This window comes from Nicotiana sylvestris, chromosome 6 (genome assembly GCF_000393655.2).
Source record: "Nicotiana sylvestris chromosome 6, ASM39365v2, whole genome shotgun sequence".
In the NCBI taxonomy this organism is placed as follows: Eukaryota; Viridiplantae; Streptophyta; class Magnoliopsida; order Solanales; family Solanaceae; genus Nicotiana; species Nicotiana sylvestris.
Window position 1 is genome coordinate 2,700,111 of NC_091062.1, and position 16,542 is coordinate 2,716,652.

At 31.9% G+C, this 16,542-nt stretch overlaps 1 protein-coding gene and 1 long non-coding RNA gene across 2 annotated transcripts; both read right to left on the reverse strand.

Annotated features, from left to right (window-relative positions):
* Positions 1 to 103: 103 nt before the first annotated feature.
* On the reverse strand, positions 104 to 5,459 carry LOC104211044 (methyl-CpG-binding domain-containing protein 11-like). The gene is made up of 2 exons (XM_009760038.2): positions 5,321 to 5,459; positions 104 to 1,365 (listed from the first exon to the last, which is right to left on the reverse strand). Exons 1-2 carry the CDS (start codon positions 5,390 to 5,392, stop codon positions 448 to 450), a joined length of 990 nt encoding a protein of 329 aa, XP_009758340.1. The 5' UTR covers positions 5,393 to 5,459; the 3' UTR covers positions 104 to 447.
* Positions 5,460 to 12,262: 6,803 nt separating this feature from the next.
* Positions 12,263 to 15,741, reverse strand: LOC138870067 (uncharacterized). The gene is made up of 3 exons (XR_011400290.1): positions 15,564 to 15,741; positions 13,649 to 13,738; positions 12,263 to 12,377 (listed from the first exon to the last, which is right to left on the reverse strand). It is a non-coding gene; the product is annotated as an uncharacterized lncRNA (long non-coding RNA).
* Positions 15,742 to 16,542: the final 801 nt, after the last annotated feature.

A 16,542-nucleotide genomic window follows, 5' to 3' on the forward strand; every position in this document is an offset into this window, starting at 1 on the left:
AGTTTTTGATTGAGATAGCTGATTGATTGATGTATTAATGAAAGGTAAGAACATAATCACTTCCACAACAAACTGCAGCAACTCGCATTAGCCAACTCCCTCATTAGTCGAGATAACACAAAAGTCTTTATATAAGCTTATATCACTGAGTTTCATACAACGATCTATGCCGATCTTGACAACTACAAATTACCTCAGCACAATTAGTGTTTCTGCTGAAGGTCTAATCGATGACATAGATTAGTAATGGTAGAAATATCTCTGCAGGCGATAAATCCTACCAGAGCAATATTTAGGTCCTAAATCTAAGATTTTGCATACAGACGTCTTGTGAACAATTAGAGTATCTATAATTCGCGACAATACAGTCATCGAAAAGAAGCAAAAAGAGCAAAAGGTTAGACAGAGAGAGAACAGAGAAGTGGCACGAAGCTACTCAACTGCTGTTCAAGGCTTGGCCTCATTAGTGTTGCTGCCATTCTCAGTTACTTCACCCTCCACCTTACTTATTTCACTGTTCATCAGATTATGTTGATCTTCAGTGCTCGTCGTTGCAGCACTATTTTTCTGCTCATCGTTCTGTTCTCCTTCCGCTTGATGCTTCTTTTCCTCAGCAGCGATAGAATCTGATGTCACTGTTTCAGTAGGCATGTTTGCTACTTTTTCTTCAACCTGTACATCCTTTTCCTCCTCATTCATTTTAGTAGCTTCAAGATCATCAGCTACTTTATCACCAGGGGCCTCTTCAACATCTTTGGAATGTCCAACGTTATCAGCTATCTCGACATCTTTCTCAACCTGAGTTTCTTCAGAAGGAGCATCTTCTACTTTGCCATCAGCATTTTGGCTTTCGTCTTTCTTTCCATCATTCTCAGAAGATTCGGTTTCATCTTTCTTTGATACATCCTTCTCAGTAGCTTCAGCTTCCTCTTTCTTCTCTATTTCGCTCTCTCCATCTTGAGTCTCATCTTGGTTCTCGTCTTGTTTTTGTTCAACATCCTTCTCAGCTTCCACTGCTGCAGTATCCTTCTCATGTTCTTCAGCTTCTTCCATGTCGTCGTCCTTTGCTGCTTCTGTTTCTTCAGGGACTTCATTGGAATCCTTCTTTGAAGCTGAGGACTTTCTGCCTCGTTTCTTAGCAGGCTCACTTTCTGCCAGAGATGGAGCTGCCTTTGCTTTTTCACTAATCCTTGAGGATCTTCTTGGAGTATCACCAGTTCCCCAATCAAACTCTGCTACTGGTGGACCACTGGGATGCGACTTCAGGTACTGTTCCAGCTGTTTTTTTGTGCTGATCTCCTCCCCTGTTGGTGCAGTAAATACAATTTCATTCTTCTTTGGAGTACCTCCTGTTTTAGGCAGAAACTGCAAAGGAACAGAAAGAGTCAGTTGTCCACAGTACGGAACTCGGTAGATAATGGATCTATCCCTCTACCCTTCTCCACTTAATTTTGTTCTGCGGCAGGGTTTGAATCCATGACATGCGGCTAACCCACAGATCACGCTCTGCGCTCTCACCACTAGACCAAAGTCCTGTGGGCAACGAAAGATTGATAGATGGAAAAGGAAATAAAAGAGGGCTCAACGGAGTTTTAAGTAATTTAGGAGTCTTTCCGAAACACAACCCCCACTATATATAAAGATAATGCAACAAATACACAAATCTACTGCTTAACTAGTATGCATGAAGATATAAGTTAGCACACAGTTTGTAAGCTGCACAGCCACATCCAATGGCAATTTCAGTAGAAAATCAATATCAGAGCTAAAGGGCTTCCTATGAAGTTTCTCCTCTTAATCAAATGAGATTCTGTAGAGTTTCAATTGTATAAATTCATCTGTTTCCCCGAATAGAATCCTATGGATTCTCCCTCCCGGTGAAGATATGACAGATTCTGCATTTAAATTGGGACATCAAACAAGTCATCTTTAGCACACAGCTGAAAGACATGATCGCCTGTTTTAAATTCTTATTTTGTAGTATAGATGAATTTACTAGAAAGGAAACAAACTCGCCCTAGGATTACATAACAGATTGTTCATGTTAGAATCTCGTATATATTCTAGAATATTCTAGGATCTTATAAATAGAGTATAGCTTGATTGTATTTTGATGGTGATTGATTTTCTTTCTTTTCTTATCAAAGTGTACCATATTCTATCATTATGAATTAACATGAAGATCATGAAAAAAAAAATAGAATTAACCTAAATAGCCGTCCGCCCAACCACTTAAACTAAAAATAGCTGGCGAATGTAAAGTATATGTAATAATCCATGTAAAGTATGTGTATAACCATTAAAAATAAGTGTGTAATCCATATATACCGACTAGGGAAAATAAACAGTGAATCCGGCCAGCTATTTTTGTAAAGAATCTCAAAAACAAAGAGGTCTTTTGCATACCTGAATCACAGTTTTCTAGCTCCAATAAAAAGGTTTTCTATTTTACATAACATACTTCTCCTCTCAACATCAAAAGCCAGTTGAGCAAGAGAGTCTTTAGAAACTTAAATCATTATAACCTACTAGGCACCTAACTATCCTTCTGATCGAGAGAGAAATATTTTCGATCAAGGTCTTGTTAACATGTCTCAGATCTAAAGGAACCAAGTCCAGGCACCTATACGCTCTATAATTACATGCAGATGAAAAGCACTTTTCAACCTCATCATTTCTTACTTTTGCACCAATCGAAAATTTTGAAATGCTTTTCAGGTTTTTGCTCCATACCCCACTTGTGGGACTACACTGAGTATGTTGTTGTTGTTTTCAGGTTTTTGCTACATAATATTTTATTCTAGCAACATAGTGGTTCAAAATCAGTACCTTCATGATGGATAAGGCTTATATTTGAAACTTAGTCTAAATTCCCATTTTTTGTATTGCTAATCCTATGCCCGGTTTCCTCTCATCTTTCCTCCTCCCTTCTAAGGTTTTCAAAAAATTGGCAAAAATGCATCCAAGCCAATCTTACTTAACCGTAAACCTGCAGTTTTCAACTTTTTATCCTTTTAGAGCTTAAAATATTTCCAAGCTAATTAACATTGGTTTAAGGCGGTTTAAGAGAAACAAAAAGCATGTCCTGCAATAAATGGGGAAAACCATAGGGATGCAAGAAAGATTACTATGAGTAGGAAAAGAGGAAACAATATTTTCCGAAGTTTTAAAGTCCTCTAATACGCAACAAAAAAACTCAAGTGCATTTAATTTCGCTGTTACTGCACAACCAGCTCATCCTGATAAAAAAAACTGCTTTTCTGTATCCATTGGACATAATTGCAGTACTGCTAAATGGGATTACCTGATTCTCTCCTCTATAGCACGAACGCATGAAGCTTTACTTATACAACAACAACAACTAAGCCACAGCCCCAAACAGGTTGGGCTCGACTATATGAAGCTTTACTTATGATAAAACAAACCAAAACGCAGAACGAAGTACTTCTGCGCACTACAAAAGAATATGAAGTTAAGAACAAGAAGAAATGCCTCGAACTCCAGCTTCAATTGCGTAAATCTAACTTATAGAAGCTGGAAAACCTCAACATCAAAGAACACCCAGATTCATACTATTAATACTGATTGACATTTCTTGCAGAAAATCTACAAAAACAAGACTAAACTTCCTCCTAAAGCCTCAGAAACACTATCTCCTGAACTACTCTAACTCTTCAAAACCAAAAATTCAACCCCAGAACCAGAAAATTACATAATTGCAAATACGAGAGCTAAAGAAACGAACTTTACATGAAATCGCTAAAATGGGGAACTTCTCAAGCAAACATAGAGAGTTGAACATGTACTAATAGGAAGCCTGGGGAAAACCATATACCCTTACTCTTCCAAAACAAGAATTTAACATCTGAATCACATAACATAACCACACAAAATTAAACAATACGCACAAAACCCATTTTAAAAGAAATTGCAAGTACCAAACTAAATAGTCGAACTTTACATGAAATCAATAAAAATTGGAACTTTTTTCAAGAAAACAGAGGCTGAACATGAGCTAATCGAATATAAAGCCTGAGCAAAACCCTATCTCCTAAATGACTCTTACTCATCAAAACAAAAAAATTCAACCTGAAAGGCACAAATATAAGCAAAATTAAACAATACCCACAAAACCCATTGTAGCAAATTTGCACATATCAAAGCTAAAGAATCAAACTTTACATGAATTCAATAAAAATTGGAACTTTTTCAAAGAAACTAAAGGCTGAACATAAGCTAACATAAAGACTGAACAAAACCCTATCTCCTAAATAACTCTTACTCATTAAAACCAAAAATTCAACCTCAGAACCACAAAAATAAGCAATATCAAACAATATCCACAAAACCCATTGTAGCACATTTGTACATACCAAAGCTAAAGAATCAAACTTTACATGAATTCAATAAAAATTGGAACTTTTTCAAGAAACTAGAGGCTGAACATAAGCTAACATAAAGCCTGAACGAAACCCTATCTCCTAAATAACTCTTACTCATTATAACCAAAAATTCAACCTCAGAATCACAAATATAAGCAAAATTAAACAATACCCACAAAACCCATTGTAGCAAATTTTGCACATACCAAAGCTAAAGAATCAAACTTTACATGAATTCAATAAAAATCAGAACTTTTTCAAGAAACTAGAGGCTAAACATAAGCTAACATAAAGCCTGAACAAAACCCTATCCCCTAAATAACTCTTACTCATTAAAACCAAAAATTCAACCTCAGAATCACAAATATAAGCAAAATCGAACAATACCCATAAAACCCATTGTAGCAAATTTTGCACATACCAAAGCTAAAGAATCAAACTTTACATGAATTCAATAAAAATCAGAACTTTTTCAAGAAACTAGAGGCTAAACATAAGCTAACATAAAGCCTGAACAAAACCCTATCCCCTAAATAACTCTTACTCATTAAAACCAAAAATTCAACCTCAGAATCACAAATATAAGCAAAATCAAACAATACCCATAAAACCCATTGTAGCAAATTTTGCACATACCAAAGCTAAAGAATCAAACTTTACATGAATTCAATAAAAATCAGAACTTTTCCAAGAAACTAGAGGCTAAACATAAGCTAACATAAAGCCTGAACAAAACCCTATCCCCTAAATAACTCTTACTCATTAAAACCAAAAATTCAACCACAGAATCACAAATATAAGCAAAATTAAACAATACCCACAAAACCCATTGTAGCAAATTTTGCACATACCAAAGCTAAAGAATCAAACTTTACATGAAACCCAAAAAAAATGAACTTTTCAAGAAGCTTTAAGAACTGAATAAAAGAGAGAACTACCTTCTTCTTCCAACCAGGAGGAGCTGGAAGTTCAATGGAAACAACTTCATTTTTCTCCACAGAGCTTGCCATTTTTCAACTAGCCAATTTTCCCCAAAAAAAAGAAGCAAACAAACTAACTGTAAAATGGGTTCTCCAATAAAATTGGAACTAAAATGTCTTTAAGTATAATTTACTTTTTCTTTTTTTTTTCTGGGTATTTTCTGTTTTCTACTTTAACTTTTTCTTGGAATTTTATTTTTGAGAGTACAACAACAAATTTAGTGCGAATATGACAAAAATTGTTAAAGTTTCTGAGATTGTTTAATTTATATTGTTTTTTTGCTGAAATTAATTTATATTTGTTATAAATAGAATTATATTTAAGGTGAATGTCTATATTTAGAGAGATTTTAGAGTTTATTGCTTGGTGGCTAAGTCAATTTCTCCCTATAAATAGAGGGTTTTATTCCATTGTAATTCATCCTATATCAATAAGAATTTCCTCTCTCTACTTTTCTCTGCAATACTCTTCTGCTTTTATTATTTCATAATACGTTATCAGCACGAGACTCTAACCAATTGAGTAGAAGATTTGGGATTGAGCATAATGATTGTTAATTATTCTATGAACTTCCTTCGTGATTAAATTTTGGATTTAAGGTAAGTATTTTACTTTTCTCTTTCAAATTCTTGACATTCTATAATTTGATTTTAAATACAAGCAAAGGCGATAAATTTTGATTGTAGCTCTAATGGAGTTTGAAAGAAATTATAACCACCCAAAGTGGTAAAATTTCTATGTCTTGCCATGATCAAATTCATGTATGATTGTGTGCAAAGAATTGAAAACCCGTCCCATTGAATTTGCTCCATTCTCATCCCCTTTAGAGAATGTGATAACAGTATGTGATAAGTCTGAAATAAGACAAAATTATTACTATGAATGTATCAATGGATGTGGACGTGGCAATAGACGAAATTATAATCGTCATCATTGTGGTAATGAGAACAATAAGGATTCTCAAAATAATCCTTCACTTTGTGAAAATAATAATTGTCATCGATTTGACATGAGATTTTGTAAAGCACATATAGATGATTATGGTCCATTCATGATGTGAATGTGACAACATGTGATTTATGAATACATATTCATTATTGGAAGAATATGAACGTGCTAGTGGTAGTGAATATACCACACTCACCTCTAGAGGAAGGTTTGAGATGAAATAAGAAAATAATGTCATCATTATGGCATGAATGATCACTGGTCATGTACCTATTGTACGCAATATAATCTGGTAATGTGATTATTAAAGGACAACAGTGATGCAAGAAACAGATCTTGTGACAATTACCATAATGGTATAACTTCCTTCTTCAAAGAAATATTTACCATATGAATGTTTATGAATATGTGGTACTACAAAATTAATTGAGAACTCTGCAAGAGCCAACTATACTATTTTGGAGAAACACAATTGATTACCAATAAGGTATTGTGTTGTAGTAAGTCTCAAAGAAACTTATTCAGTTCTAAAGTATACGCGAAAGCGGTTGATTATATTGAGACTATAAATAAAGGAAAGATTTAATATCTTCTATTACTACAACTTGTAGCGGGATAATATGTATGTGAAAAGCTACCCGCTTTATTCTTCAATTTGTACTACATAAATAAAAGAATGCCATAATAAAGTGAATGTTTATTGATATAAAAACTCATATCATAATAAACTTGGAGTTTATTGATAATGCACATGTCATGTGTAAATCTGAAATTTATCAATATTGATAATTTATTCAGTTGGCATAATTGGTTTAGCCATATTAATTTAAGTATGATGTGCAAAAATAAAAGAGAATCTACATGGGTAAATATTAAAGAACTAGAAAGTTCTTTACGAATTCTCTTATATTGTTTGTTCTCATTAATTAATAGACCAACTAAAACTGGGATTGAATCCCATGAATACTGAAAATATGAATGAAGAGATCTCTATGTTATGTCTTTATGAAAAAATGTTGGAATCGATATAAAATGTTCGTCGACGACATCTATCATAGCGCTAAGTATATATGAGGATCTTAAGTCTATCGAATATAGACACAAAAATTTTGGCCAAATAGAAGAGACGCAATTCGAATAGAATTGGTTTCATATGAAAGACAAGTATTTGGACCTGCAGTTCAAACACTTGAAAGTATAAAGTCAATGGTATGTGCAATCAGTTTTCGATATCTTATATGTCTAGCATGACATGAAAACTTGATATGCATCTAAAGTCTCTTTAAATGGCTTATTTGACTATACTTATATGACAATCCCCAAAGGATTTAAACTGCTTAAAGCATATACAATTATTGATCTTGAAGTACTACTTCCTCAGTGCATTTTGTGCACAAATGTATCTTGCTATAACTATAAGCATGATAATGTGATAGCGAGAATACCTCTATGGAGATATTGAAGAGCCATTCCACGATATTTATGAAGACATTATATATGTATCACGAATGATGATTTCAAGGTGCAAAATATTCATTCAAGTTAATATGGCTGATTTATTTATCAAATCTCTACCAACGATCTCTTGAAGATGGTGCACAAGATTGGAATGTGAAAACTCAAGGATGTAAATTGATGCTCTCATCAGGGGAGTTAATGCGTGTTGCACTCTTTTTCCCTTACAAGTTTTTTTCCCATTGGGTTTTCCTTGCAAGGTTTTTAATAAGGCAACCAAAAAGTGTATTGTTAGATATGTGTACTATTTTTTCTTTTCTACAATTTTTTCCCATTGGGTTTTATTTAGTTAAGGTTTTAACGAGGCACATTATCTGTTGAATAGACATTCAAGGGGGAGTGTTATAAATAGAATTCTATTTAAGGTGAATGTCTATATTTAGAGAGATTTTAGGGTTTATTGCTTGGTGGTTAAGTCAATCTCTCCCTATAAATAGAGGGTTCTATTCCATTGTAATTCATCCCATATCGATAAGAATTTCCTCTCTCTACTTTTCTCTGCAATACTCTTCTTCTTCTTTTATTATTTCATAACAATATTGTTATTATAGTAGTTTATTACATACTAATTTCTTATTTTTGTTCTTTCTTCTTATTATAGATTAAAGGCTTGAGATCAGTTGACTTTGCATCAGATGATGACACATGTTGCTGTTTTTTTTTTTGGTCTTTTTCCTTTTTGCATTACGGTTTGGATTATGTTTGCTATTTTTAGATCTTCATTTTCCTTGATTCGGATCGGTCGGATTTTCGGATTGGATTATTATGCCTTAAAGTTGCAAACTCATATGTATATTTTCTTTGTAAAAGATGCTATACAGTAAGAAAAATTTATGCTTCTGCAATTATGAGAGTACTATGGTGTCAATATAGCTAAATCCATCAATTGTAAAGGTAATAACTTGTAAGAAAATGTAAAAGAAGTACTAACTCTCCGAATTAAAGTTTAGTATTTATACATGCCCTAAAAATTCTGGATTTCGAATCGGATCGTATTAAAATTATACCAATCCGAATCCGATCCGAAATCCGAAATTGAATGGATCGGTTTGAATTTCGGTTATCCGATCCAAATGAACAACCCTAAGTTAACTACTTTCTTCACCTTGTATGGCAGCACATAAAATGGAGAATTTTCTATTTATAGGGATTTGAATTTGAGAGAGAAAAAAAAAAGATAACAAAAACTTCTAGCATTATATTTTTACTTCTTGAAATAGATAGACATTTGTCTCTAATGGATATTTAAAGAACAACGAAAATTCAGAATTCAAATCAGTGAGTCCGAAATATATAATAAGATCTTCATTATATGTGTACATTTTAATTATCATTTTTTTGTATATATACATAATTTGAGATTTAGAAAAATACTAGATAGGTATATGCCCGTGCAGAACCCGGGCCCAACATGAAAGTCAAAGTACCGAATTCGAAGTTTGCCTCAAACCGTAAAATTAAAGAACAAAAATTCAAGCAATTGGTTTTCAAGTGCTATGGATAAAGATGAACTAATGAATGATATTAGAGACAACAATAATTTAGGATAAAATGTGCATTTATTTCTTAACTAGTAAACTTGTCCGCGCTTTCGCGCGGTAATATAAGACAATATTAATAAATTTGAAAAGGATTTATCTTTATAAATTTAATTGAGATAGAAGATGTAAAAATAAGTTCTTAATATGCATACAAATATTAATTCCTTAAACTTTATTAAGTCACAAACATAAAATATTTTTAAAGCCATGTAAGAGTATGATTCTACAAGAACCATACATATCCGTGCATACGTAAATCTGATACAAGCTGATACATATTTAATCAAAATTAATGAGCTTTCCGGTTTCTTAAAAATTGAAAAGAAATTTCAACAAAATTTGAACTATTATTGCTTTTAGACATAATAAATGTCTTTGTCCACATTTGTTTGACATGTGCATCCCACAATTATATTTGCATATAGATTTTTCGAAAGTTCCTCCTGTGATCTACTTGTAAGCATGAAACTTAGGTTGTTGTTCTCTTCTTTACCTTCTTTTCTTTTCGCTTTTCTTTCAATTCTCCTCTCTTTAATAATATTCTATAGCATTATCTCAATGAAAAAGTCATCATTTATGGAGTATATGGATGGAGAGGCGGTTTTGGTCTAACAATTATTATTATCACTATAAAGAACTGATACATAAAGGTATTATTATATATAGTAGAATGTTATTTTTTTTAAAAAAAATTATCTTTGGTTTATTTTAGTTCCTCTAGAGTACCAAAATTTATAGTTTTTTACCTTCTTATTCTTGGAATTAAACGATCATGTTCATATAATATTCTATAATTTCTGCTTTGTTATTCCATGAAATACCCTTTATTTTCCGCAAAAGCTTAAAAATGCGCTTGTTACTCTAAATAACTTCTAGCAACATGCACCTGATCAGTCCCTTCAAATTGAGAGGGGAATTCTTTTAGAAGGAGATATATAATCCAATTCTTTCTCTCTCCTTCTTCCCTAGTGAAACAACTCCCATTTTTTGTCCAAAACGTTTGCAAAATCCTCAAAATTTTACTTTTTTCCTCTAGTATCTAATCAATACTCTTGAAATGTTTGTATAAAAATTTATATGTATGAAGATAACATGTATTTCGTGATAAATCACACAATATTGATAATTTTTACAAGTAATCACTTGAAAATATTCTCATTAATTACATATCAGGCGTTGTCATGTGTTACTCATTCACGTTCAAAATATCAACAAAATTGTGTGTTACACTATTAAAAATTATTGGGGAAAAAGGGGACAAATTTTTAATAAAGCTAGGAACAGTGGAGGCATATGACAAAAATAAAGAATCCAAAGTACTCCATCCACGATATTAAAAATAAAGTACTGCTACATCCTAAGAAATTAAAGAATGATAGACAACAACTATTTGATACTAGATTCAATAAACAAATAAGGCAAAAAGAATCTCCTTTGGTTTGGGATCTGGATACCAAGAAAGAGAAAAGTCATACTATATAATAACATTAATGCAAAATTCAAAGAAGTTTAAAAGTTCATCCCGGTAATTTTACTTGTTGGTCAATAACAAAAGGGATATACATAAAAGCAGAAACACACTTTTTCTTTCCATTTGAGAAAAAAAGGCTGAGAAGTCGTTGTAGGACAAGAAGGAGAAGAGCAGTTAATTAGCAACTAAACATACATCTGATTTACCAACTAAATTACTCTGATCAAACATCTTTGTCCAGAACATACAAGTCCTCCTCTCTTTCTCAAAGCTTTCTTATTTAATTTGTTCTGCTCCATTGGGTATCTTCACCGGTTAAAAAAGAATAGTTTCAAGGACAAAGAAATGTTAAACAAAAGGAAAATACAATTGCACGCAGAAGAGGAACCCAAAAGATGGGAATATATGGAATTCAGGAAGGATGCATTTACAAAGAAGAAGAGCAGACTATGAAACGTTTTTAGACGTGATAACGTGTAACGTAAATTTTCTAATATGATTTAAAATAGTTGAAGAAATAACAGTTCTTCACTATAATGCACAATAACTAATAAGTAATTATTTCTTGTAAAGACTTTAATATGGGAAGTGGAAAAGAAATGAATTAGATATACTTTTTGACATTTTATAATTAGGAAAAGGCAAAAAAAGGAGAAAAACGATAAATAGGATCCTTGGTCAAATAGAGGTGCCAAATCACCTTGTCTATTCCCATAATTATATTTATACTAGTGAATTTACCGCGCTTCGCGCGATTAAAATTTTAGTCAATTTATAAGAGATGTCAAACATATGTATTAAATAACAACAGTATTCCTTTTGAAGCATTCATAAAAGAGAGCATAAAAAATAAGTATTCTTTTTCTCCTAACAGTACAACTATTATCTATAATGTCGATGTTATCCTTTGTTAGTTTTTAACTTTCTCCTCTTTCATTTCTCTTTCTATTTCTTCCATGCTTTCCCATATCATACATGTATTATTGTTGGTCTCCTTAATCTTTTATTGATTTCTAAAAGCAAAAAATTTCACAAGCTAAGGACGTTTTTTTGTATTTTCCTTTATTTTTATTTTTGTAGTATGACTATTTATTGAGGTTAACATCCAACCTTATTCGCAGTTGTCCACTGTATCTTTACATGGCCAAATGAGGTATTTTACATGACAACTATACAAAGCTATGCTTATACCATTTTTCTAACACGGGGTTTGAGTAGATTTTCCGAATGATAAACACTTAACGCCAAGAAAATTTATTAGTAGGAGATGGATCAGAATAGAGGAAAGGCAATTTCTAAATCTTCAGGTCATTAGCTATATTATAAGAAGAATAATGCAAAGGCAAAAGTCGCGAATCAACACAGATACAACGGAGAGCGAAAGGAGTTTGCATAAGCTAAATAATACTCAAAACAATCACGGACAAATTAAAGTACTAAATCTTTTCTTAGAGTGGTCGCATTCAACTCCATCGATCTTCCTCACACTTTGAACGGATAAGTATCACGAATGAGAGATCGATCCCGTTGTCCACCATCCTAAAAAGAAATTCAAAGACAACAGAAAAATACTAAAGTAATGAACCGACAAAATCACTAAAGAGAGGGCGAAGAAATTGGAGGAGGAAAACCTTAGTAGTGGAAACTCAGGAATTAAAATATTAAAGAAGCTAATAATATATGCTATGAGAATTTATTTTTTTGATTAAATATTTAAGTAACACAAATATAAGGAATAGTGAGATTCTGAACATAAACATAAATTACAATGCAAGCATCAGAGAGGGAGAAAAAAACTTCTTACAAAAAGGACTTTAAATAGGACAGAGGAGAAATAAATCAGTACTTAAAAAAGTAAAATTTTCACATGTGTATGTCTGGGAGTCTATTCTCTTATAGGGTAATTACACCTTATAATATTTTTCCAGTATAAAATATAAATTTTTTGAATAAAGATTATAAAATTTTAATCAACCAAAGGGAATAAATTTTACTTGATCAAATTGAAAGCAAATTATAACTCTAAACAGAGGCGGATCTACCATGTGAAACATGGTTCACGTGAACCCGTGGTCCTCGAGTTAAAGTATGGATATGATGTACATAATTTGAAAAATATAGATATATATACTTGATGGAACCCATGATCAAAAGAGACTAAGTGGTGCACTGGTTTTGGTCTCTTATTTCTAATAGCCTAAGGTCAGGGGATCAAATCCCTTACCAACTTTTTGGTTTAATTTTTTTTTTAAAAAGTAATAATGAATCCATCCTTCAAACATCCTGGATCCGCCTCTGACTCTAAAGACTGTAAGTAGAATTTATGAAATTATATGTCGTTCCGATGAAGCGAAGCAAATGCAATTCCCCTAATTGCCAGAAAGTACATATATTTCTTCACTCTACAAACAAAGCCTAAGCTGAAGATCAGAAAAGAAGAACGCTTGAAAGAAAAATCTAAGTAATTTGACGAAGAGATCATCTACGATGAAGTAACTATGATTATACGCTTAAACTATGAAGAGAAACATAGTTAAAGATCATAAGTCATAAAATGAGAAAATGATACACATATAAACAACAAAATATAAAAAAAATGAAAAAACTCATGGTCACCATAACTTTTTATGTATTTACAACAGTAAAATTTAGAAATTATATCTCCGTCGAAGAATATATGACTGTTTTATTGTGATTACTACTATTAACTGCACACTACTCAATTTTGAACTCAATAAAGGTGATAGGCATATCAATAGTATGTTAGAGGGCAAACAAAAGCAAGTAAATATCATAATTAAGATATTTACCAACTACAATAAACATCGTGAGCAAGTGTAAGACCAGTATTTGTGTAGCTTGGGAGATTGAGCAAGCAATAAGGACAATGTTCCAACCACCTGCATGAAAAAGAGAATCCAACTTTGATAAAAGATCATCCACACAAGGAACTCCTAGAGAAAAAGGAAAAGGTGGACAAGGGAAAGGAAAATAAAATAAAATTAATGGCCAATGCATTCTGAGCAATATCTAGGAATCTGCTCATAAAAAATGAGAACTAAAAGGTTAGGTATTAAGAAATATGCAATTCTTGTCATAAACACACTTCCAAAATAAATCAATATAGTTTAACTAAACAAGGGATTTTAAGAACAAAATAAAACAACACATGAAGTTAAAAAAGGTAAATATATTTTCCTTTAGGTAATTTAATATATTTTACATTGTAGCAATATCTATCGTGCTGTAAATTATCGATGAATATCAAAAATAAAAGACCATTTTTGACGTATATATAAATAACTTCTCAGCCACAACTCTAGTTAATTTTTCTTCTTCTTGGGATCTAGTAGCCAAAGCTCCATTCAATATCATGGTGTTCAATGCCACACCAAGAATTTGATTAAAAGAAAATTTACGTGTACGTTTTTTCCTTTTTCTTCACTCAACTAAATTTCTCACAGTATATGATTTTATATAAACTATATAGAGTCATTCTTTATATTACCACTATAAATATCCAAATCAGCTACGCACATAAAATGGTCTACATATATAAAACAATAGGTACATGCCTCGACACATAAATAAGACAGGAGAACAATGAAAGTAAATTTAAATGAGTTAAAGATATTATATCATCGGTATATTACCACATAATATCTTTACCTAATAAGTTACTGGTAACACGGTAATCCTCCATATTGTCTCCAAAATCATATGTCGTTTCATATACATCCTCGCTATCATTAACAAAAAGTATGTCTGATATCTGATTCACAACTAAGACATTAAGCTAAGTTGTGGCAATCTGCTGGTGGCTTTAAAACCATTGTAGAAGAGAATAGGCTGGCATTATCTCGATACATATCAGATGACTTCCATAGTATAATCTTTCATCATAAAGAAATTAAATGCAGGTTAGCTGCTATAGTTACTAAAAAATCATATAAATGACGCCAAGTTATTTAAAGAACAAATCTGAGCTGTATAATCTAAAAATGTAAGAAAAATAATAAGTAGTTAATAATTAACAAAGCCAAATACTAAATTGACTAAACGCTAAAGAAAAATAAAATAGGTTATGCATTTTTATGTAAATTATTGCAAAATAAAAAATAGATATTTAATACATTCTCGTTCGTAATATTGAATTGAATGTCTTTTCTTAGTATTAGTATTGATTTGATTTTGGTTTGGGCTTTTGTTAGAATTATTTAATTTACTAATATTAATGGCTATAAAACTTATTGGAGCATTCAAAAGTTCTAAGTCCAACCTTGAAATAAGACCTTAAAAGATAAAATTATGAAAATTTTTAAGAAATATTTATAAATTGCATCACAATAAGTATATTTATATATTAAATAAATCTAAAATTTCTATATATGTAATGTTGGGTTGGTTTAGTTTCGGTTTGACTTTCTTTAGTTAAAACCAAACCAAACCAATTATGGTCGGGTTTTTTTTCCAACACCAAACCAAATCAAACCAAACCATAGTCGGATTTTTTTTCCGGTTTGACTCGGATTATCGGGTTGGTGCGGTTTGTCGGTTTCCTTTGTAGACCCCTATGATAGAGCATGCAAGTTGGACGGATACCATTGTTTTCATGCATAACCATTGTTATATTCATATATATGATGTATGAGGAAAGAAATAAATAGAAGATTCGATATTCTAACATATTTCTGAAGTAGAAGGAAGGTGTAATAGCAAGATTACCCTGCATTTGAGATGGAGTTGACATGATTTGTGTTTGCAAGAAGATGATTTTCTGTTGCCTCTCTACAGTTGAGGTGTTGTTGCAACAACAATGCTGCTTTCTAAGGCATTGTCATATGATAATAGATCCCGCAATTTTTGATATTCTTATCATGAGCTTCTTTCACCATGTGAGGACTTCTTTTATCTGTCAAAAATCCATCTATATGGGTATTCATTTTTGGCAAGTGTCAATAGTATAGTCGTACTAAAAAGCTGCGACATTATGATTATTCTTTTTCGTCAAGCATTAAGGAACATTCACAACACCACAAAATATAACTAGCGTAATCAATTTCTCATATTATTGATTGTAAAACGAAAAAATAGATAGCACCTACATAGATAAATAGCAAACAATGATAAAGAATGTACTTTTAACACTTAATTTATAGGGAAGTTACTTCAACCATAGATGGAAAACAGGAAGATGCAATTGATAAAGAGTTTAAATTATTCTCGGCCCTCATCCCCAATTATTCATGATCTTTTGTTCCATAAGCATACCCATTTAAAATATATATATTCAGCAAAAACATTCACTTGTTAAATTGAAAGGGTGTAAATTTTACATGCTGCAAACATTCACTTGTTAACATGGTCTTTTAAGATTTGCTCTTCTTTTTTTTTTTTGTTTTGGTTTCGTTAGTTTATCGTAATTTTTTTTTCTTTTTACTAAATCCTTTTTTATCAAATAAAATGAGGGTAATATAAGCAAAAAAGGCATAGATGCTAAAGATTTCTTTTGAAAGAGTTGTTGACCCACCACTGTTAATTAAATAACTGGGTACTTGTTAGCATCATTTACAGAAGCAGTGGGCAATTTTTCTGTGTGGTCATTGTGTCGAACACATTATGGGCACCAAAATAAGCATATCCTGTTCGTTTTCCCCCCAGAATTAAGTAATTAGAACACATGAAATGAAAATGCATATGAGAA